The sequence below is a fragment of the Poromitra crassiceps genome, assembly GCF_964638095.1.
Source record: "Poromitra crassiceps genome assembly, chromosome: 15".
Classification (NCBI taxonomy): domain Eukaryota; kingdom Metazoa; phylum Chordata; class Actinopteri; order Beryciformes; family Melamphaidae; genus Poromitra; species Poromitra crassiceps.
In genome coordinates, this window is record NC_139634.1 from 2,477,499 (window position 1) to 2,501,868 (window position 24,370).

The 24,370-nt window shown below is 43.4% G+C and overlaps 1 protein-coding gene across 1 annotated transcript in view; it reads left to right on the forward strand.

Annotated features, from left to right (window-relative positions):
- fbxo38 (F-box protein 38) overlaps positions 1 to 24,370 on the forward strand; it is a gene marked incomplete at its 5' end in the record, with an annotated part of 165,926 nt that overhangs the window by 9,745 nt on the left and 131,811 nt on the right. The window contains 3 exons of the mRNA XM_083652523.1: positions 5,720 to 5,853; positions 17,379 to 17,542; positions 20,565 to 20,730. Coding sequence (XP_083508649.1) covers positions 5,720 to 5,853; positions 17,379 to 17,542; positions 20,565 to 20,730 — 464 coding nt within the window. The remainder of the gene's footprint in view (positions 1 to 5,719; positions 5,854 to 17,378; positions 17,543 to 20,564; positions 20,731 to 24,370) is intronic.

Genomic DNA, 24,370 nt, shown 5'->3' on the forward strand with positions numbered 1-24,370 from the left:
GTAACATTAAGATTGAGATTTTACCTGAATCAGTGTTCATTCGGATGTCATTTATAACTCTGATAAGCGCAGTTTCGGGGCTATGATGGGGTCGGAAGCCTGATTGGAAGGGATCTAGGAGATCATTGGAGGATAGAAAGGTATTGAGTTGTTGGTAGACAGTTTTTTCGAGTATTTTGCTAATAAAGGGAAGATTTGATATTGGTCTGTAATTGCTGATTATAGAGGGGTCGAGGCTACGCTTCTTTAGCAAGGGCTTAACAACTGCAGTTTTTAGAGATTTTGGAAAAATGCCTGTAAGAAGAGAGGTATTAATTATCTTCAGTATGTCGGTCGCCAGGCAACTGTAGACATTTTTTAGAAAGCTTGTTGGCAGGGTGTCTAGGCAACATGATGAGGATTTAAGGCCTCGTATCGTTTCTTCTAGTTTCTTGTGGTCAATGACATTGAACTGAGTCATGTTAATTAAGCACCTATTCTGTGGGTGCGGCGGAGCCACATTTGTTCTTGATGTGGAAATAGTTAGTCTGATATTTATAATTTTATCCCTAAAGAAGGTCGCAAATTCATTGCATTTGACATTGGATAGAAGATCAGGGGCAATTTGTGGGGGGGGGGGTTTGTCAGCCTGTCAACAGTGGCAAAAAGAGTGCGAGCGTCATTGGTGTTTTTGCTGATAATGTCGGAGAAGAAGAATTTTCTGGAATTTTTTAGTTCCTGGTTGTAGGAGTGAAGACTATTTTTATAGATGTCATAATCGATGTGAAGTTTAGTTTTCCGCCATTTGCGCTCGGCTTTCCTACAATCTCTTTTTTTGTTATTTACAGAGGGAGCGTTTCTCCATGGTGCTTTTTTCTTACCGGAGATTAGTTTAGATCTAATGGGAGCTACAGCATCAATAGCCTTTAGGGTTTTAGAATTGAAGTTATCTAGGAGATCATTGACAGAGGCTGAGGAGAGGGAAGGGGCCAGCGAGAAAGCCTCCATGAACCGTGTGCTAGTGCTCTCGTTGATGTGACGCTTTTTGATGGTTTTTGACCGAGTAAGAGCGATAGGGGTGATCTTGAGTTCAAGAAAGATACAGAGATGGTCGGACAGAGCAACATCACTAGCTGAAAGAAACGATGACTCAAAGCCCTTGGTGATAAATAAGTCTAGGGTATGGCCTCGATTGTGAGTGGGCCCAGAGACATGTTGTAACAGGTCAAAAGTGTCAAGGAGGTTATTCAATTCTTTGGCATTATTATCATTGGGGTTGTCAATATGAATATTAAAATCTCCTGCAATAGTTAAACAGTCGTGTTCTATGGAGATTATAGAAAGGAGTTCTGAAAATTCATCAAAAAAACTACTAGAGTACTTAGGTGGTCTGTATATAATCAGTAGTAAAATAGAGGGAGAGCACTTCAGAACAGCGGCCAGATATTCAAACGATGAAAAGTCGCCAAACGATACCTGCTTACATTGAAAAACATCAGAGAAAATAATAGCTACTCCTCTCCCCTTCTTACCGACTCTGGGGGCGTCAATGTAGTTAAAGTTAGGTGGGGCTGACTCATTAAGAACATATTCCCTGTTGTTTAGATCAAGCCAGGTCTCTGTGAGGAACATGAGGTCCAGTTTATGACTCGTAATCAGATTGTTTATTAGAAGCGACTTGCTTACAAGTGACCTAATATTTAGCAGTGCAGCCTTGATACTTGCATTGCTGGGTTGATTTTGTAAATGCTTTTCAGAGTGTCCCTGGAGAACAGATACTAGGCTTGGTCCTGGAACAGGACGTGCTGAGAGATAATCTTTGTTTGTTCTGTAGCTAATCAGGGTGGGGATAGCTAGACATTTGATCGTTTCATGATGCTCTGTGACCTTGTTTTTGGGGCCGGAAATGATTTTTTCAGTTTTCCCCTTTGGGGCGGGCAGGGAGATTGAGGGAAAGGTGAGCGGGTGGGAGGGGGAGGTGGTTTTGAGGGTGGGGGGTCGGAACAAGGAGGTCTTGGGGGTGGGGAGGAGCGAGGGGGTCTTTGGGGTGGAGAGGAGCAGGGGGTGCTGGCTATGCTGGCATGAGTCTGTTTAGCCAGTGTGTTCATGGATGGAGAGGGCTGATTAGCCAGCTCATTTAAGCGAGGGGGTCTTTGGGATGGGGGGGGGGGGGGGGGCGAGGAGGAGGAGGTGTTGAGGGTGGGGAGGAGCAGGGGGCGCTGGCTATTCTGGCGTGAGTCTGTTCAGCCAGTGTGTTCATGACAGATGGAGAGGGCTGATTAGCCAGTTCTTTTAGGCCAGGAGTCTGTTCAGCCAGTGTGTTCATGACAGATGGAGAGGGCTGAGGCTGATTAGCCAGTTGTTTTAGGCCAGGCGGAGGGGTGCACTGCAGGCCAGCTAGTCCAGCGTCAGCCCGCTCAAACAGTTTGTTGGAGGTGCGGAGCGGGCTAGCTAGACTAACATTAACCTCCTCAATCAGCTTGTTCATGCCAGCTGAGAATGGCAGTAGGTGGAGGGAGGGGGAAAGGGAGGAGGGCGATGAGAGGGAGGTGGAGGAGTGGAGGGGGGGGGGAATGAGGTCTCCAAGGAAACAGCTGGGGGGGCGTCGCTCCCCGCCGGGTCCAAGGAAACACCTGGGGGGGCGTCGCTCTCCGCCGGGTCATCAGGCCGTTGAGCTGCGGTGGGGGGCGAGAAGAGGGAGGTGGGAGAGTGGAGGGGAGGGGGAAAGAGTGGGGAAGGGGGGGTGGAGGAGAAAGGGGGGGTGGAAGAGAGGAGGGGAGGGGAGAAGATGAAGTCGTCGTCGTTTGGTGGAGCGTCGACCAGTTGAGCCGCGGCGTCGACCTGTAGAGCCAGGACAGCTGCTGCAGGAGGCGTGGCGTCGTCCTGTTTAGCCGCGGCGTCGAAATGTAGAGCCGGGGCGGCGGCAGAAGGTGGGGCGACGACCTGTAGAGCCGGGACAGCGGCTGCCGGGACAGCGGCTGTCGGATGTATCTGTCTTTCTTTTGTCTGAGCATGCTGTATGTGTCTGTGACAAAACCAAATATCTGGGCCACTTCATCACTGACCATATGGGTGATGATGATGATATGTATAGACAGCGGCGTGTGTTATACATTCAGGCTAACATGTTGGTCAGGAAATTCCACTCCTGTTCTGATGATGTAAAGATCACACTCTTTAGGGCTTACTGTACCCCTATCTATACTGCCCCCCTGTGGGCAAAGTTTAAGAAGGCAAGCATGCATAAACTTCAGGTTGCCTATAATGATTGCATGTGCATCTTGCTGAAAAAGCCCAGGTGGAGCAGTGCTAGTGAGCTGTTCTGTAAGGCGGGGGTGGCCACTTTCCAGGCGCTCCTGAGAAATCTGAGGTACAGGTTAATCTGTAGATTGAACGTGTCTCAGAATGTGTTTCTGTAGGCATTATGGATCCGGGTTGTACGTCTGTACGTATGTACGTACGTCCGTACGTATGTACGTACGTCCGTACGATGTTTGTTAACGCGATATCTGAGGAACGCCTTGACGGAATTTCATAAAATTTGCCTCAAACATCGACTTATGCCTACCCCACACTACAGGATTTTCAAATCCTTGAAGATTATAAAAATCTTGAGAGCCCACACACTACAGGACAGAGAGAGCCGATTTTTTAACATTTCAATCTTGGGACACACACACAATCGCGTCTGTTCAAACGCAACCCCACACACTAGAAGATTATGCCGAAGATTCACATTGGAAGCAGGGCTCGACGTTAACTTTTAAAATGCCTATTCAGTGTGCGCACCGGGTGTAGTAGTAGTAGCCTAATAATGATAATAATAATAATAATAATAATAATAATACATTTGTGTCATTTCGTTTTCTAAACAAATCTTATTTTTTGATGACAATTTCCTCGTTCTTTGTTTCTGTGCGGGGCTGCGGGTGGACGCGGACCAGATTATTTTGCGAAAAACTAATGGAAACGCAGCTACTACTGGCTCTCTGCTCAAGATGCAATCGCCTGTCGGGTTGTAAATATCTAACATGTTAGATATGGCCGATTCACAATCGGGAAGAGGCAGTCTTCCCGATTGTGAATCTTTGAACCCCACACACTACAGGATCATTTGGGAAGATTATCTGCCCGACGCGCTTCAAATCGGGAGCACCCCCGAGAAAATCGGGAGGGGGGAATCTTGGCCATAATCTTGCAAATTATCCTGTAGTGTGGGGTAGGCATTAGACTCAAGGATGATCTGATTAGATTTTGGTCTCAAACGCCATTTTCCAGCTTGTTAACGCGATCTCTCACGAATACCTTGACGGAATTTCATTAAATTTGCCTCACACATCGACTTAGACTCAAGGATGATCTGATTAGATTTTGGTGGTCAAAGGTCAAGGTCACTGACCTCTCGAACGCCATTTTCAAGCTTTTTAACGCGATATCTCAGGAATGCCTTGACGGAATTTAATCAAACTTGCCTCAAACATCGACTTGGACTCAAGGATGAACTGATTACATTTTGGTGGTCAAAGGCCAAGGTCACTGTGACCTCTCGAACACCATTTTCAAGCTTGTTAGCGCAACATATCAGAAATGCCTTGACGGAATTTAATCAAACTTGCCTCAAACATCGACTTGGACTCAAGGATGAACTGATTAGATTTTCGTGGTCAAAGGTCAAGGTCACTGTGACCTCACGAATGCCATTCCCAAGTTCGTTAAAGCGATATCTCAAGAACGGCTTGATGGAATTTCTGCCAATTTGGCTCAAATGTCGACTTGGGCGCAAGGATGAATGGATTACATTTTGGTAATCAAAGGTCAAGGTCACTGGGACCTCTCCAACGCCATTTTCAAGATTGTTAACGCAATATCTCAGGAATGCCTTGACGGAATTTCATCAAATTTGCCTCAAACATTAACTTGGCCTCAAGGATGAACTGATTACGTTTTGGTGGTCAAACTTCAAGGTCACTGTGACCTCACGAACGCCATTCCCAAGTTGGTTAACGCAATATCTCAAGAACGGCTTGATAGAATTTCTTCTGATTTGGCTCAAACATCGACTTGGACGCAAGGATGAACTGATTCCATTTTGGTTATCAAAGTTCAAGGTCACTGTGACCTCTCGAATGCCATTTTCAAGCTTGTTAACGCGATATCTCAGGAATGTCTTGATGGAATTTCTTAGAATTTGCCTCAAACGTCCACTTGGACTCAAGGATGAACTGATTACATTTTGGTGGTCAAAGTTCCAGGTCACTGTGACCTCACACACCCAATTTCCAAGCTCTGTAACGCAACATCTCAGGAGCGCCTTGACGGAATTTCTTCCAATTTGCCTCAAATGGCCATTTGGACTCAAGAATGAACTAATGGCGGAGGCATAAGTCCGCGTTGCGGTCGTTCTAGTTTTGAGATGTGTTTGAGTGAGATGGTCCTACTTAAGGCAAATGATAAGAATTGTTATATGAATGTTAATTTTCAAACAAAGTTACAAAAATCTTTGTGTAAGCTGTCAATTATTGTTCTTAGAAAGAAAATCGGAATCGGCAAGTCAGACTATTCAAAAATCGGAACCAGCCAACAAAAATGCAATCGGTGCATCCCTAAGGACAACAAGAAAGAAAGAAAGTCACCAAATAGGCTTGGTTAAAAACTGATGTTGAAAACTAAATGTGTGTGTGTGTGTGTGTGTGTGTGTGTGTGTGTGTGTGTGTTTGCGTGCGTGCATGTGTGTGTGTAGATACCTGCCCATGAAGGACATCATGTGTATGGAGTGCCTATCCAGAAAACTTCGAGAGGCTGTCACTCTGTACTTGCGAGTGGTCAAAGTGGTGGATCTATGTGCCAGTCGCTGGTGGGAGTATATGCCTGCAGGTAAGGGCTATCACTACAAAAAGTAATAAGTAATAATACTCTTAATAATAATAAGCACGCACGCACACTAGGGATGGGCATTTCTAGCAAAAACACTATTCGAAATTCGCTGGCCAAATTCGAATTTAATTCGAATTTCGAAAAAAAAAAAAAAATGTAATTTTTTTTTTTTTTTTTTGTTTGTTTGTGAGTGAAATGTTGCATTGTCTCCCCTGATTCTAAGTCTACGGCTTTATTAATTAATATAAAAAGCTTCTGCTGTGGATTTTTAGCTCAAACAAGCATTGCACCACTGAAGTAAAGAACATGTTACATGACATTGACATTTTCGAAAATAAAAAACAGTTTTGACAATCATGAGTGGTTCATTAAATATTTAGTAGGCTCAGGTCTGAGTGCCAAAGGGGTGCCAAAGTCACCCCCTCTCCCTCTTCATGGGATTTCATCCGCCATTCATTTTTCCATAAACCTTGCTTAAAATGCTTATAAAAATTGTTTTACTTGCTCAAACCAAGCGATTTGACTATACTTAGAATCAGGGGAGACAATGCAACATTTCACTCAATTTTTTTTTTTTTTTTTCGAATTTCGAATTTCGAATTTCAATAATAAAAGTCGACCTTGATAATAACAACGATTATTCGAAAATTCGAAATTCGATGCCCATCCCTAACGCACACACTACTCGACGGTTGTCAGTCGCTGTTCTGTTCAGATTAAGAATCAGAATCAGCATTATTGTTCAAGTATGCACACATACTAGAAATTCTACTCCGGTTTACATTGTTGTTGCTCCCCATGTACTCACACAGGGGGGGAAAGGGTGCATACAACAAGTGAGTGACAGTTTACATTTTAACTGCTATTTACAATAATAAGTGTGATGTAAGCCCTTCTAAACATGCAGTGAAATCCGGATTATTACCAGCTGCTAGCCGGTCGGCCTGCATGTTTAGAAACAATTAGCCGCCTTTTGCGCACTGCCACGAGTGCGGATCATGACCATCTGAGCCCCTAGTAGCCTACAGGATCTGCATCATTGGCAAAACGGCTGTTGTTTAACACCGGCAGGTCATGTTCCGGATCATGTATGTCTGAGTGGGCGGGTGTTTTACAAACCATTAATGTCCTTGTGCTATTTAATAAATTCATGAATGGACGTAGTTACATGGCTGGATTATTTGTAAGAGAGTCAAATTATGTGAGTAAACAAGTAAAAGTTGAATCATTTCATCCCCCCCCATCTCCCCATTTATCATTTACTAGGGGTGTCACAATATATCGTCCCACGAAATTTCGCGATAGTAAAACGTCACGATATGTATCGTTGAGATGAAATCTCATATCGCAACAAATTTTTTTTTTTTTTTTTTTTTTTTTTTTTTTTTTTTTTTCAAAAATCGACTAAGAAACGTCTTTGTTTGTTGAAGTTCAATGTGTGGAAAGTAGTTCAGTTGAACAAGTCTCTGAAGAGACACATGAGAAGTTATACAGGAGAGAAACCATTCAATTGAGTTTCTGGCAAAACTGTTTACTTGACAGGAAAAACTGAAGCATAAAAAATAGACTAAGAAAAGTCTTGTTGTTTGAGTTTGAAGAAAAACTGAAGATGCATAATGAGAATTTATACTGTTGAGAAACCTTTTAGTTCAAAGTAAATCTAAGTGACGGTGTAACTCATTCTATTTCAAGATAAGCCTTATCTCCAATCTCATGTTTTTTCTAGTTGTTATTGTAATAACAATTTCCCACAACAGCATGTTTTGTATTTGTGCATTTCAAATAAAATACTACTTTTCCAGTCATATATTGTCATTATTCAAGTTTAAAAAAATATTGTTAAAATCGTATCGTATCGTATCGTTATCGTGAACCCAGTATCGTGATACGTATCGTATCGTGAACTGAGTGTATCGTGACACCCCTATCATTTACCCATCTGCCAGTTTGAAAATGCAACAAGGAGATGATAGCCTACTACTTACTGCATTAGGCTATTGGGTGATAAGTACCCGCTAACGTTCACGTAGCCTATTAATTACTTAATCGTTCGCACAATTGCCTATATAGTCCAGTGCACCCGAAAGATCTATTTTTCTAACATAGATTTTTGTACTCCTCAAGGTGTCTAATAAACACATTTTGTTGTTACCCCGTTGAAATAGTGTCCCATGTGGGCCCTTTGCGGGCATATTGCGATGTCTGATGAAAATGGTTAAGGGTCATAACTTTTGAACTAGACATCATAGTAGAAGACAAATGACACCACTTTTCTGTATGAGTCTGGTATGAGGAATTGATTGAGAGGGTTGTTTTCATGATTCTAACAGGTTTGGTATAGTAAAACTAGAAATCTCTTGAAAAAAGTGTATAATTTAGACTCAAATTCTTGCAAAAGAAATCTATCTACATATTAGTCCATTAGCCAGAAGGGTTGGGAATAATGCTCATATAGATTTTTGGCAAGGTATACATCTCTAGAGTTAGAAAATATGTGATAGCATTGCACCAATGGTAGCTAAATGTGTGTTATCACTCGATTTATAACACCATGCAAAACACACTTTTCAAACCTATTAGTTGCGGGACTTAGGGACATTTGAGGCTAAGTTCATGCAAATCAAATCTAAAAGCACCAGATTTTGACCAGAATTAGCCCACGGCATGTTCTAACAATTGAGCCAGAGTGCCCGAGCCGGTGACCCCGGGGTCACCATGGTGGCCAAATCCAATATGACCACTGCCCGAAAATGCTTTTGGCTATAACTTTTGAAAGAGATGAGCTAGAAATACAGACTTGGTGTCTATCTTATGTTTTTTGACCATTAGAAAGGTGTTGGAATGCTAATCTTTACTAGGGAAGATGTGTGTGGACCCCTAATCTGCATATTTCCAAGATGGCAGCTACCTGAATATGAGTTTTACCATAACTGTTGATGCTTTTAGCAAACTCGGTGTCCATTTTATGGTTTTTGAGTTTTAGAAACACATTGTAATACCGTAAATTCCGGACTATAAGCCGCGGCTTTTCCCCCGTTTTTTGGGCTTTTTTGGCCCCTGCGGCTTATATAACGGTGCGGCATATCTATGGATTTTTTCAGAAAAAAAAACAAAAAACGGAATTCTCTCTTTTTTAGCACTCTTTCTAACTATAAATCCACTTCTGTTTTAATTTCCTCTCTTGCCCTCTTTTCACCACACTGTATGACACTGTGTGCACTGTAAAAAAGAAACACAGGTGGTGTTGTGTTATGTTGTTTTGTTGAAATGTTAATAAATGGGAGCTTCCTCAAACAGCCATCTCTTTCCCGACAATCCCCTCTGTGCATGAACCCTTACATATGGTAATTAAACATTAAAACACAAAAAAAAAAAAAAAAAACCATTAAAACACCCGCGGCTTATAGTCCGGTGCGGCTTATATATGTAAAAAACAGTCAACTTTGCAGGTGCGGCTTATACACCGGTGCGGCTTATAGTCCGGAATTTACGGTACTCACATTTATGATTGAATCTGTCTATAGCACTCTAACTTTGCATAGTAAGTAGGCTACCAATATGGTCGCTATCCCATTTCTTTTTTACATACACTTTCACCCAGATGGAGTGTAGAGTTGTAAGAATGAGTTACCATCTAACTCTGTATGATGTCTAGTTTAAAAGTTATGACCCTTATCCATTTTCATCAGACATCGCAATATTAAAGATATATATATTATAGATAGATATAGATATATATTTAAAGAAATTAGATGTGTCTCCCTGGAGGTGACGGCCGTCTCCGAATCATTTCCTCAAATGCTGCTTGGTTGGCAGAGCAGCACTCTGACACGGCCGGCTTTTGTAGGTTTTGTAGAATGGACAACTGCAAGCTACTTTATGGTTGGATCCGCCCGTTGACGTCAACAGGCGGGAAGTTTTAAGCACCGCCCAATTCAAATCTGCCTTAAGAATTTCTTTTTATATTTAAATGGGTATATTTAGGATTTGGGTTGAAACTAATGTCTCAAACTTTTTGAGGCTTACCCTTGACCTATCGCTAAGTCCTGAACGCAGACGAGCAAATCACAGCGCGTGCAGCTACACAATACACTCGGACAAGCTGAGCCTAGAGCTCCATAGAGAAGCATAGAGAAGCAGAAGAAATCGGGATCTCCTCTGGTTTTATGGTGTTTCATACAGTTATAAATTGAAGAAAATTGTCAAACGATGTGCATGGGGGTAAATGCAACATTACGAGGTATCCTGGGAGGCCAGGCAATTGATAATATTAAACTAGTAAACGTAGATCCATTCACATCCACAATGCTACTGTTTTGGACATTAAATCTGCAATCGTGGTGACAGTGAGATGAGTCTTCTCCCTCATTTTCCTTCCATGATCCAAAGGTATCATGAAATCATCATGGTATTCAGAAAGTCGGCAAAAGAAAATGCTTAATTATGCGCGTTTCCAGTCATTACGTTATGCGCGTAATGGAGTTGAAGAGGATCAAGGCGCATTGATTGATGTAAAAAAACATCGCCAGACACCAATCAAACCCTAAAGCGAGGGAATTAATCCCGTTCCCCAAATAAATGTGATCCAGGAGGAAAACATGATGTTAACAGCTGTAGGCTATGCCTCTGCTGATCTGCTGCTACATCAACACCCCATGCGTGCCTGCCGTTGTCTCGCTATGAAAAACATCTACACTATTTAAAGTTTCTTGATTATACAGAGGTACATGAAATAGATTACCAGGCGCCAGGGTGGGAATTCAGTTGTTTTAGGGGCGAGGCCGTTTGGCCTTTGGCGTCGCATATTTCTTTTAGGGCACAAGGCCACATCACATGCCAGGGCACAAAGGCCATGAGGAGCAATTTTTCTGAAATGTGTGTTCAAATGAGCCAATTACACATCCTTTGCATAGGACAGGCTACATTAAACTGAGACCACTGATGCTTTTAAAACAGCCGACAGTAGCAGGCTGGTAGCAGGGCACTGCCAAGGTGACCTTAGGGATCTCAGGGCATCACGGCCAGAGGGAGGGGCAACGAAGGCCATGGCCTCATCGCCTCCGTGTAATTCCCACCCTGCCAGGCGCCACTCTTCAATTCGGCATATATATAATCCACTAAGTCAGGGCTATTCAACTAAATTGTTCAGGGGGCCACATTGTCAGAAACCTAAGGGGCCGGGGGCCGGACCGTTCCGTTCCCCGAGCTATTAATCCCATTATATGTACACTTGACACAACGCGCCACCACAATTTTCAAAACTTGCATTTCACGTCATTGCAAAAGTAGCTTAATTTTCATTTAAAAGTGCTTCATTTCTGTGCAACAAAAGCTGTGTTAAAGCCCCAAAAGTGAACACATTTGAAACAAATCTAAGTATTCTACAACACATGCCAGCCATTTGAAATATAATTTGGTCAATTCTGACCTCTCTTAGCTACACCACAGCATTGTAAACATGTATAGTGCATCAGGAAAGGAAAACAACTGTAAACATTCTTTCTTGTTTAGAACCTAGCACAGTATTAAATACTGAGTATCTCATGAAAAACTATTAATATTGCATATTTTGTGTTTAGCTACGTCTCATAGCATTGTAACATTGTACTGCAGCAAGAAAGGAAAACTACTGTAAACATTTTAACCATATTTCTTGTTTAGAACCTAGCTAGCTACAGCACACATTTCCTGAAAAACCATTTATAATGCATCTTTCTTGATTAGCTACATCTCAGCGCCATCTCCTGAAAAACATTAATATTGCACCTTTCGTGTGGCTACATCACAGCATCTCCTGAAAAACATTCATAGTGAATCTGACTTGTTTAGCTCACTTTAGCTAGATCACATCTGAAAAACAACTAGTCGGGTGTAATAAGTAAATGAGGTTTAATTGTAAAAAAAAATATATATACCGTAAATTCCGGACTATAAGGCGCACCGGTGTATAAGCCGCACCTTCAAAGTTGACTATTTTTTTCTTATATAAGCCGCACCGGACTATAAGCCGCGGGTGTTTTAATGGTATTTTTTGTTTTTTTTTCAGTGCACACAGTGTCCGCGGTGTGGTGAAAAGAGGGCAAGAGAGGAAATTAAAACAGAAGTGGATTTATAGTTAGAAAGAGTGCTAAAGAAGAGATAATTCCGTTTTTTATTTTTTTATTTTAGTTACTCACAGTACTATTGACCAGTCCAACTCAAAAGATATTCGGCAGTTTCACTTTGAGCTCTTGTTCCGCCGTTGTCCATCAATGGTTATGACGAGTCTCGCTGGGTACAGTACGCCAAAGCGATATCCATTGACTTTAACCTTTTCAATGATGCTGTTGTATGTTGCGCGTTTCTGTTGCACCAACGCGGAGAGGTCCTGCCGGACGAAAAAGCGCGTACCCTCCCAGGTGAGGGGCTTCTTCCCCGCAGCCTGGAGGATGAGTTGACGGTCGGGCCAGCGGAGTAGGCAGATGAAGATGGCCCTCGGTGGCAGGCCGGGGTCTGGACGTGGCCGAGGCGCCCGGTGTGCCCTGTCCACCTCTGGTGGTTTCTCGCCTTCCTTCAGGTCCAGGATGTAACACAGGATTTTGCCACGAAAGCGTCCATGTCACCAATCTCAGCTCCCTCTTTTACATTGATCAGGCGAATGTTATTTCTTTTACTCCTGCTGATTAAGTCATCAACCTGCGTGTGCAGCGTTTCGATGTTTTTGCATTTTATCCACTTTCGGACTCACTGTGTTGTTTTTGTCCTCCAGTGCGCTGATGCGCTTTTCCGCATTAGAAACTCTGTTCACGGTTGCATTATTTTCTTTAGTGAGTGAGTGGATGGACTTCTGCACGTTTTCAAACTTGTTTTCAAGCTGCTCAAACCTCTGAGCGATGTCGGACTTAATCGATAGTGTTTCACGGAGTAAAAGTTTAGCCCAAGCCGTGTATCTCCAGCCTCCAGCAGGTGAGTCATTTCCTCATTCATGGCGGTGATTGCTTCGTCTTTTTCTTTCTGCTTACCTGTGTTGTGTTATGTTATGTTATGTTATGTTGTTAAAAGAGGGCAAGAGAGGAAATTAAAACAGAAGTGGATTTATAGTTAGAAAGAGTGCTAAAAAAGAGAGATTTTTTTTTTGGGGGGGGGAAAAATCCATAGATAAGCCGCACCGTTATATAAGCCGCAGGGGCCAAAAAAGGCCAAAAAACGGGAAAAAAGCCGCGGCTTATAGTCCGGAATTTACGGTATATTGAACTCAGCCGCCAGTTGAATAGCCCTGCTCTAAGTGAATCTCAATTCTGGATGTGAGTCGCCTGTTATCCCCACCCACTGTCTTCCTCCGTTAAAACTACATGTTTTTGGAGTTTCATTACAGATTTGCTAAAGCCGTTTGCATGCACGTATCGCATTTCTTTTTATTGATAGCTTTAAATGTTGTACATCATCATTACATTACATTACATTATATTACGTCATTTGACGCTTTAAAAAAAGATACTTACAATAACACATTTTTGTCAGCAATAGAGCAATCAACTATGCAACACAGTATGACAACTACAACATCTGAAGGAATAGTGGTAAAGTTAAGTTAGTATTTTTTATTTTATTTTATTTTTTTAAGAGAGAGAAAGAAGTTAGTTCAAGAAGGGCCCAGATGGAGCATGAAAAGGTGTGTCTTTAGTAGGGATGCACCGATCGATCGGCACGTGACCGGAAATGGCCGATTTTCACGTGATCGGCCTCGATCGGTGATCTGCGCCGGTCACTCTAAAATGCCGATTCTGTGAGCCGATTTTCAAGTGACGTGCGCGCACCCAAAAGCAGCGAGACAGAGACGGATGAGTTGCAGCCAAAACAAAAGCTGCCACTACACACATGCCACAGCATGTCTTCGTCGGTGTGGAGCCGCGGAGGGGCAGGGTAGGTTGGAGTCCACTCCAGTCTGAGCGGCTCGCTTCACCTCACCAGCTCTTCCCCGACCAGCGTCCACTTCACCGCTGCCTGCTGCTGCTGCTATCTGTCACCAGTCACGACTCACGTTGTAACGTGGATACAGCCAGGAGAGGACTTGTGTTTCGTATTGCGAATAGATGACGAACATAATAATAAAACGCATCGGACCAGTGTGCGAGATGATTTTTTTTCGAATGGCGGATTAAAAAAACCGCGCTCTGTGTGTAAACTACGATATTCAAACGGAGTCAACTCAAACTCATTTCCTCATCTAGGCTACTCAATAACAGCCAAATCCACAACTGTAGAGTGGGCATGGCTTCGAAGGTCTCTGGGCTCCAGAGCTATAGGCTATAAACTCCTTGTCCATGGATAACATTTTGACGTTTATTTATTTTATTTTATTAGTTTATTTGGTAGGGACATATACAAAAAAACATTAAACCCCATAGGGGAAGAGATGCTTTGTAACAGATTTAGCCATAGGCTACTTTCCATCTGAAGCCCCTGTTCTGTTGCACCTTTTTTCTTTTGGAAAAGTAAATGCATGATAGCTGTGGGATATACTGGAATTAATTGTTTTATATTCATTGTATTTACACAAAAAAGAAAAGCTCTGTCCAGTAACCTGGAACACTTTTATTTTGAGATGTTTTTGAGTGAGATTGTCCTACCTCATGCAAATGATAAGAAATGTGACATGAATGTTAATTTTCTATTAAAGCAAAGTAAAAAAGTAAAAAAATAACCCGCCAATTATTGTTCTTAGAAAAAAAATCGGAATCGGCAAAAATCGGTATCGGCAAGTCAGACTATTCAAAAATCGGAAATCGGAATCGGCCAACAAAATCGCAATCGGTGCATCCCTAGTCTTTAGTCTTTTCCGAAAGATCGGCAGTGATTCAGCCGTCCTGACTGAAGGTGGAAGCTCATTCCACCGTTGAGGTGCCAGGGACGAGAAGAGTCGCGATCGGGATGAGCGACTTTTTAGCCCGCAGGACGCGGGGCGTCCTGCACTGGTGGAGGAGCGAAGGGAGCGGTGAGAGGTTTGGAACCTGACCATAGATTGCAGGTACAGCGGAGCTGTCTGGTGTACTGCCCTGTAGGCCAGTACCAGTGTCTTGAATTTGATGCGTGCCGAGATGGGAAGCCAGTGAAGGTCCTGGAAGAGGGGAGTGACATGAGAGAATTTGGGTTGGTTGAATACCAGACGGGCTGCAGCGTTCTGAATGAGCTGAAGCGGTCGGATGTCGGCGGCAGGTAGGCCAGCCAGGAGCACGTTGGAGTAGTCCAGGCAGGAGATGATAAGTGACTGGACCAGGAATTGAGTCGCTTCCCTTGTGAGAAAGGAACCGATTTTGCGGATGTTGTAGAGGGAGAACCTACAGGAGCGTGCTGTCGCAGCTATGTTGGCCGAGCAAGACAGCTGGTTGTCAAGGATCACCCCAAGGTTCTTAGCTGTTTGGGAGGGAAGCACAGTGGTATTGTCAATGGAGATGGAGAGATCTGCGAGAGGGCAGTCTTTCCCTGTGAGGAAGAGTAGCTCTGTTTTACCAAGATTGAGCTTGAGGTTGAGGTGGTGGGCAGACATCCAGTCACCAATGTCTTTGAGGCATGCAGAGATGCAAGCCTTGATTTGGGTGTCGGAGGGGGGGGAAGGAAAGGAAAAGCTGGGTGTCATCAGCATAGCAGTGATAAGAAAAGCCATGAGATGAGATCACATGGGCAAGAGATCTGATATAGAGAAGGAAAAGTAAGGGGCCCAGGACTGAGCCCTGGGGGACACCGGTTGTAAGAGGGCAGGATCTGGAGAGGGACCCTCTCCATAAGACCTGGTATGAGCGGTTAGAGAAATAGGAAGCAAACCAGGAGTGTGCAGATCCTGAGATGCCGAGGTCAGACAGAGTGGAAAGAAGGATTTGGTGGTTGACTGTATCGAAAGCAGCAGACAGGTCAAGGACGACAAGAACAGAGGAGAGGGATGAGGCCTTAGCAGTGTGAAGGGCCTCTGTGACTGCAAGAAGAGCTGTCTCAGAGTGAGAGGCCTTGAAACCGGACTGCAGAGGGTCCAGGAGGTCATTCTGGGAGAGATAGAGAGAAAGTTGGTGGGACGCTGCTCGTTCGAGGGTTTTGGAAAGGAATGAGAGAAGACAGACAGGTCTGTCATTCTGAATAGCAGTAGGGTCAAGGGAGGGTTTCTTATGCAGAGGCTTGCAGAGGCTGCAGTCTTTAGAGCAGGCGGAACAAGACCAGAGGACAGAGGAGTTTATGAAGGTAGTGAGGAAGGGAGATATGTCAGGTGAGATGGTTTGGAGGAGAGAGGAAGGGATGGGATCGAGGGGGCAGTAAGTGGCTCGGTTAGAGCTGATGAGTTTAAGTACTTCATCAGGAGAGAGGGGAGAGAAGGAAGTAAATCCGGGGACGGGGGGCAGAGAAGCAGGATTGGAGTCGGGAGTGTTAGTGAGGGTATCTGGAGGATGGAAGGAGGAGCTGATGTCATCCACCTTTTTAGTAAAGAAGGTTACAAAATCATGCCATTTATTCTAGTCAGCGTGCCCTCTGTCCGAGTCAGCATGGGGCTTAGCGATAGGTCAATTAGTCATGCCTCTCAAACGCCATTTTCCAGCTTGTTAACGCGATATCTCACAAATGCCTTGACGGAATTTCATCAAATTTGCCTCAAACATCGACTTGGACTCAAGGATGAACTGATTAGGTTTTGCTGGTCAAAGGTCAAAGGCCAAGGTCACTGTGACCTCTCGATCACCATTTTCAAGCTTGTTAGCGCAACATCTCAGAAATGCCTTGACGGAGTTTCATCAAATTTGCCTCAAACATCGACTTGGACTCAAGGATGAACTGATTACATTTTGGTGGTCAAACTTCAAGGTCACTGTGACCTCACGAACGCCATACCCAAGTTGGTTAACGCGATATCTCAGGAATGTCTTGATGGAATTTCTTCGAATTTGCCTCAAACATCCACTTGGACTCGAGGATGAACTGATTACATTTTGGTGGTCAAAGTTCAAGCTCACTCTGACCTCACACACCCAATTTCCAAGCTCTGTAACGGAACATCTCAGGAGCGCCTTGACGGAATTTCTTCCAATTTGCCTCAAATGGCGATTTGGACTCAATAATTAACTAATGGCGGAGGCATAAGTCCGCGTTGCGGTCGTTCTAGTTAGTTCGTTCTAGTTAGTTCGTTCTAGTTAGTATTTTATTTTGCACCCCTGTTTTTTTTAAATATACTTAATGACGAAACGTATTCACACTTTATGTGAGGCAGGCGACAACAGCACAGCATCGCACAGTTCCCGGACAATGGCATTTGGAGATTGATTGACAGCTGTCATGTTATGATATTATTGGTTGACATTTGATAGTCTATGCTGACGTAAACACACTGTAGATTTCATTATGAATAAAGACAACATGGTTGAATTTTGATGTAAAAAAAACAAAGAATTGGGATTTTTGTGAATTTTTTGCATTCATTGTTAAATAGGTGCACTCTATGCCCATGGATGTTGGGATTTTCATTTAAGCTTGACTTTAACCCCATGTAACTGTGTTGTCTGTTCTAGGTTTCACAGACGGCAGCTTCTTGCTCCTCCTAAAGAAGATGCCAGATGTGGAGCAACTGTACGGTCTCCACCCTCGATACCTGGAGAGGAGACGGGTCCGAGGATACGAGGCGTTCAGCATACCAGGGGTACTGGAGGCGCTACAAGCCTGTCCCAATCTGCTGGTCAGTATACCAGGGGTACTGGAGGTGCTACAAGCCTGTCCCAATCTGCTGGTCAGTATACCAGGGGGAGTGGAGGCTCTACAAGCCTGTCCCAAACTGCTGGTCAGGATACCAGGGGGAGTGGAGGCGTTGCAATTTCCAATCTCCTTGCTGTGCCAAGGAAAACGCTGGCCAGCATGGGTGCTAGGGCTGGGCAATATAATCTATACAGCAATATATCGCAATATTTTATTTCCCGATACTGTATCGATACTTGGACGGCAAGTATCGCAATATAAAAAATAAAAAAAACAAATTTGCAGGCGATGCCATGCCAGGCCTCTGCATCTGGTGATTCCCACCCCTAATCGATACTGTATCGATATTTCCCATATCGATGCATTCAGTAACACTCAACACTCAGTAGTTTTGACTAAATTTGTCCACTAACTTATCAGTATAAAGTGATGTACATATTATTACACTACCTGGGTGGTACACAGTAGTAACACTCAACACTCAGTAGTTTTGACTAAATTTGTCCACTAACTTATCAGTATAAAGTGATGTACATATTATTACACTACCTGGGTGGTACACAGTGTGTTGTATCTTTAGCTCTATTATTTAATTTTGAGTAAATTCTGTAGAATATCGCAATATATCGCAATATGTATCGCATCGCAATATATCGTGATACAATCGTATCGTGACCCAAGTATCGTGATACGTATCGTATCGTATCGTGAGATCCTTGCCAATACCCAGCCCTAATGGGTGCCCATGCCTTTTCGTCGCTGGGGCCACGTCTCTGGAACCAGCTCCCAGCAACAATCAGGGCATCAGACTCTCTCGCTGTTTTTAAATCAAAACTTAAGACCCACTTGTTCCTCTCTGCGTTTCCCTAGACCCGCCGCAGCCGAAGACTCCCAAAACTCCGACAGCTTGAGCGACACCGCATTAACAAACATGAACGCCCACACAACGTTACTCCACAACGTTTCCGTAACCGACGAAAACAGTCAGGGTCACCACACTTTGGAGGCGCAGAGAACAGGCAGGACGAAGGAGCTTGATTTGGCACTCATGTCGTTTAATACAAACACACCAACCTCCACCACCTGGTAACTTCCTCATATCTACACCCTCCATATCACCTACCACAACCCACAGTGTTAAAGGGCACTGTCCACACTGTCAATTATGGTGAATTCGATCCCACATTCCTCTACAACAGGGGTTCCCAAACTTTTCCGACCAAGTACCACTACTTACCAAACCAAATTTCCCAGGGACCACTTCCACTGCGTATACCCCCCCCCCCCCCCCCCATAAAATGAAATATGCTGATTTCACCATGCAATAGCAGCAGAAAGGCTAAATAACAATATAAGGCTACTAGCTGGTTCAAAATGGATACACACAGACACTCACACACACACACACACACACACACACACACACACACACACACACACACACGTCAGCATTAGGCTGTGAAAAAGAGGACCCCTTTGAAGAAAAACAAAATGTCCCTCGTCAAAATTTAGCCTAAATTTGGAGTGTTATTTAGCTACCTTCTTGACAAGCTAACATGACATGGTTGGTACAAATCGATTCCTTAAGTCTTCTAGTTTCATATGATACCAGAAACTTCACCCTGGCTTTAAAACTGAGCCTGCTGCAGCCTCTGAAAATAAATGTTCAAAATTGTGATGTTTCCGAAAATCGGCCCAATCCGGCAACTGCTCAGGGTTAATGTGTATGTAAAAACTGTTGTCTGTAAAAAAAAATATATATATATAAATATATATACGGTATATTAGGGGTGTCACGGTACACAAAAGCCACGGTTCGGTACGTACCTCAGTTTTGGGGTCACGGTTCGGTACGAATACGTTACGGTACAACTGCGGAAAAAGCAAAAAAAATCATTTTTTATTGAACCTTGGGCATTCATTTTGAACAGGCAGTACATGGCCCTGTTTAAAGCAGTAAACAGTACACAGTGAACATACACTCTCTTGCATTAAGTTATATTTTGCTGGCTCGGTCACAATGTCACAATCAGCTACAAGGCTGAAAAGCAGTATTTAAATTACTTAAAATGCCCATCCCTAGGGCTGACACAATTATCGCATTACCGCGGTTATACAAAAAGTCACGCCCACTGCAGGGTCAAGCTGGTTATCGCATAATTTTTTAGCTTGTAAAAGTTATGTGATCTGAAATAAATGCAATATTAGTTTTTAAATAATCATAATTGTGTGGCTTTTTTCCCACGTCATGTGATGGAAATTTCCACTCACCAATTGGCAGTTTTCTGATGGAGAAAGTGCTTTCATCTGCTGGGCACAGAGAAAGCGCTTTGATCATCCCCTGCTAATCGATACTCACAATTCTCAAAGGAATTAGTAACACATGTCGGATTTAGTGTAAAAAAACTACTAGTCGACTATTGTTTGGGAGTAGTCAATGATTACTAAAATGCGGTACTCGTGAATGCCGTACTGTCGTCATACTTCCTTACTTTGACCTTTTTATCTGTCATTCTGGTGACGGTCAGCTGCGTTCACATTGCGGAGTGGTTTCCGCCTGAAATCTGCCGCAAAGAGTTGAAAATAGTTCAGATCCGCACAGAACGGGTCAGGTCACTGCTCCACTTAGTTTCTGACACTTTTTACAGCGGGAGGCGGGTCACAGGTTTCAGGTGGAAACTGCTCCTCAATGTGGTGGGGTATTATGCACTTCCCCAAACCAGGAGGGGGTGGGGGTTTAGCTAGGGATAGGAAGGCTGTAGAGAGTCGGGATTGGATGGTAGCGGGAGTGGCTAGGGCAATGCGGGTAGTGGGAGGCGGCGTGGACAGTAACGGTCGGGGCTATACAATAGGGGCCATAGCGAGGGGTGGGTTGACTTGTTGGTGGAGGCATATAACCGTGAGGCAGGAATTACTAGAGGTCTGGTAAATTCTTATATCGCAGTGGCAACCCTTAATTAAACGTTTATTTTGGACACTGCCTAATCCTTTTTGTTGTTTTTTAGGGTGTGGAGACCTCCCATTTGGAACTGGTGGAGGCTATATGGAACTACATGCCCCAGGTCCACATACTGGGAAAGTTCCGCAACCGTAATGGGGCATTTCCCATTCCTGCTGAGAACAAACTGACCATCCCCATAACTGCAAAGATACAGACCCTGCATCTAGTTGGTGAGTAGAACCCATAGGTGGGGCACAGGAGATTTTATTTGGGTCGCCAATTAAATTCTTCTAAATTCTAAAGTCTTTTATTTAAAATGTCGATATTGTTTTACTGTTGAGAAGGAAAAACAATACATAGCCTGTTAACTCCGCCTAAATGCATTTATTTGGTCTCATTTATAAAGTATTGAACATGTATATAGCCATTTAAACATGAACTCTGGACTATGCCCATTGAATCAGGTGCAGATATTTCCGAGTGTTACCTTTCCTGACAAGAGGCATTGGTTTTTCCACACTTGAGGAAAATCCTCCATTGTAGAGACTAGATAGTGGGGGGGGTGGTCTGCAGGCTGCAGCCAGGAATCAGTGTTTATGCGAGGCAGACTTTGAATTACATTTTTATGTACCGGTATGTATGTAATACATTTTTACGTATGTACGTTAGGGCTGGGTTAAAAAAATCGATTCTCCGATTTTTTTTATCTATTTTTATTTTAATCCTTTGATATCGATCCATATGTCCAGAGATCGTTTTTTTTTTTTTTTTTTTTAATAAACAGGCTATAATATTATAGACTGTGTGGTAGTTGAAACATAGTTTCAAGTTGATGTTTATTTATGTTTGTAGTTGAAACAAAAACATAAGTACTGTAGGCTACTTAAATGGAAATGTTTGATCATTAATATCTACTTTTAGAAATGATATAGGCTGAAATCAAATCACTGTGCATAATTGTGAAAGTGTCTTTATTGACAGATGAAAAGGCTTTTATTTACCCTTTGTCACCACCTGGTGAGTAAATATATGTGTAACTAAAACCATTAAAATTGACAACCGGTCCGCAACTTTTTCCCCCCATGTATCTACCGGTCCTTGGCGCAAAAAGGTTGGGAACCCCTGTGTTACATAACTGGACAATCATGTAATTCAGGTTACAGCTCAAAAAACATGTTTTAGTATCACTAACCAAATCGATATTGAAATTAATCGGAATCGAATCGAATCGGGATTAATCGATTCGGAACCTTGTGAATCGGAATCGAATCGATTCTTGAAATTTGAACCAATACCCAGCCCTAATGTACGTCCATACGATGTTCGTTAACGCGATATCTCAAGAGCGCCTTGATGGAATTTCATCAAATTTAGCTCAAACGTCCAGTTGGACTCAAGGATGAACTGATTAGATTTTGGTGGTCAAAATTCAAGGTCACTGTGACCCAGAGATGGGGACTTGGACTTGAGACTTGGACTTGAGTCGCACTTAAGTCACACACACAGTGACTTGAGACTTGACTTGAGACTTGTCCTCAAAGACTTGAGACTTGACTTGCACTTGAAGGTTTGGGACTTGTGAACAATCTTTATTTTTTGGTGCATTAACATTAACTCATTGAGTGCCATGGACGTCGAAGGACGTCCAATTAAATAGTGACGTAGAGTGCCATGGACGTCGAAAGACGTCCAATGCGTTTTTTGACGGTGGGGCATCGATCAAAGCCCCCTGCATCTCCTGTCCAATTATTGTAGGTATTGAAGGTGTATAACCTATTTTACGGACTCATTAGGTGGCGACAGTGCTTGCTCGGTGCAGTCCAGATTAGAGACAGGTCCGAGAAACAGCCTAAAAGCCGTGGATCAAAGACAAACCGATGCATGCTCCCAGAGCCATTTGCTCTGTCGCGGGAGCTGACATTGGCTCCAAACAGGAGTCAATCCGCGCTCACAACTGAGCCCCTCTGTCCCTGTCTGTCTGTCTGTCTGTCTGTATAGTTTCTCCACCCGATTAGCAGCCAGGAAAGCAGCCCCTGACGCCAAACCATTCAGCAATCCGGGTTGGCTCTTCCCTGCTGTGGCGCTGAGAGCCGACAGCAGCACACAAACGCAGCACTCCGAAAATATAATGGTTGCGTGAGGCTGTGTGCAGTGTGGGGAGGAGTTTACGGGGGGAGGGGGGGAGGGGGGTGGTGCACGCAGGGCATCACACAACAACTACGTCACTACATCAGAAAATATTATCTTCAGACTCAGTGAATGTGCTTGAAATGCTGCATTTCACAAAAGGCGGATTATCTCAGCTAATAATTTGAAAAGCCTGAAAACGCTGAAAACAACCTATCTTCTCCGGCTCATAACTAAAGAACGGAAAATGGTATCAATAAACTTTTTTTTGCTGATGATACAATAGAGCCAGCTCGTTCTTGTGCGTGTTCGGTGTTTACATAGTAATATCACACAATATTCTGTGGGCCTCGAGAAATCACTGAAAACGCTCTGAAAACTCTGGCACTGGGAGCATCCGTTCTCCAAAAGTGGCTGGCACTCAATGAGTTAAGGAAATGCCTACTAATGATAATGTCAGTTAATCAATGCTGATACTGTGTATGTTAATAAAGGAGTGAAGATAATACAGTACATGCTTTGAATTCCTTAGTTTTAGCTATGCAGTGTTCTAAGCAGACCAGATGGCATTGCAGCAGATGATAGCATTCTCATCCATAAGAGACTTGAGACTTGACTTGGACTCGTGAACAAAGACTTGTGACTTGACTTGGACTTGAGCTCAAAGATTTGAGACTTGACTTGGACTTGAGCTCAAAGACTTGAGACTTGACTTGGACTTGTAAAAATGACTTGTGAGCATCTCTGCTGTGACCTCACAAATGGCATTTCCTAGCTCGTTTACGCAATATCTCAGGTCGCTTTCACACATAAGCTGTTTGGTCCGCTTTAACCGCGCCAGAGTTTGTTTCCTCGGATAGTGCGCTTCGTTTAGGGTGGTGTGAAAGCCCAAACGAACTCTGTTGCGGAACAAACAAGTGAACTCTGGTCCGCTTGAAAACGTGGGTCTCGGTTCGTTTGCAAGTGAACTCTAGCGCGGTTTGTTTGTGGTGTGAAAGCAAACCGAACCAAACACAAGAGCAAATATAAGAAAGGCAGTGCATCATGAGTAGAAGGCGGTAGAAGGAAGCAAAACAAACACTGCGGCGCGCACACGGGTCGGTGCGCACAGCTTTACCTCGCTCGTCTCGTCTCATCTGCAGAATGATGTTGGACCCAACAACTCGCTGCCTCATCTGCTGCTCATATTGGGCAGATTCTAGTAAAATATTTATTTGATAGTAACACCAAAGTAAAACCAGAAATCCCAAGATTGCATAAAGGGGGTGTTTCTCTATGGATTGTGTTTCGCGGATTCATTTGTATTGTTCAGTCAGCCCTCAGCAGGCAAGGCGGCAGAAGAGGAGAGATTTCCCCTCTATATTCTGTCCAATAGAGGAGTGACTGTTTCGACCACGTGACATAGAAAGAAACAGAAACATAGAAACAGAATGTTTGGTGCTCTTGGCAAATTGAATGTGTGACGCCTCATACACACCATGAAACGCTAGGCGGCATGCCTCCTGTGAAAGCCTCTTTGACGCTGCAGCTTGATAGGCTGTCTTGCTCTATTGTCTGATTGTCTGATTGGTCCATTTCAATGCAACATGCAAGATACCCGCTGAATAAGTGTCCAAATGTTCATGTCATTCTGGCCAATACTCCACTTCTGTTATAGCATTTCAGTTCGGAATATAACTAACTTAACTTCTAACTTAGTTAGAATAACTTAACTTTACCACTATTCCTTCAGATGTAGTTGTC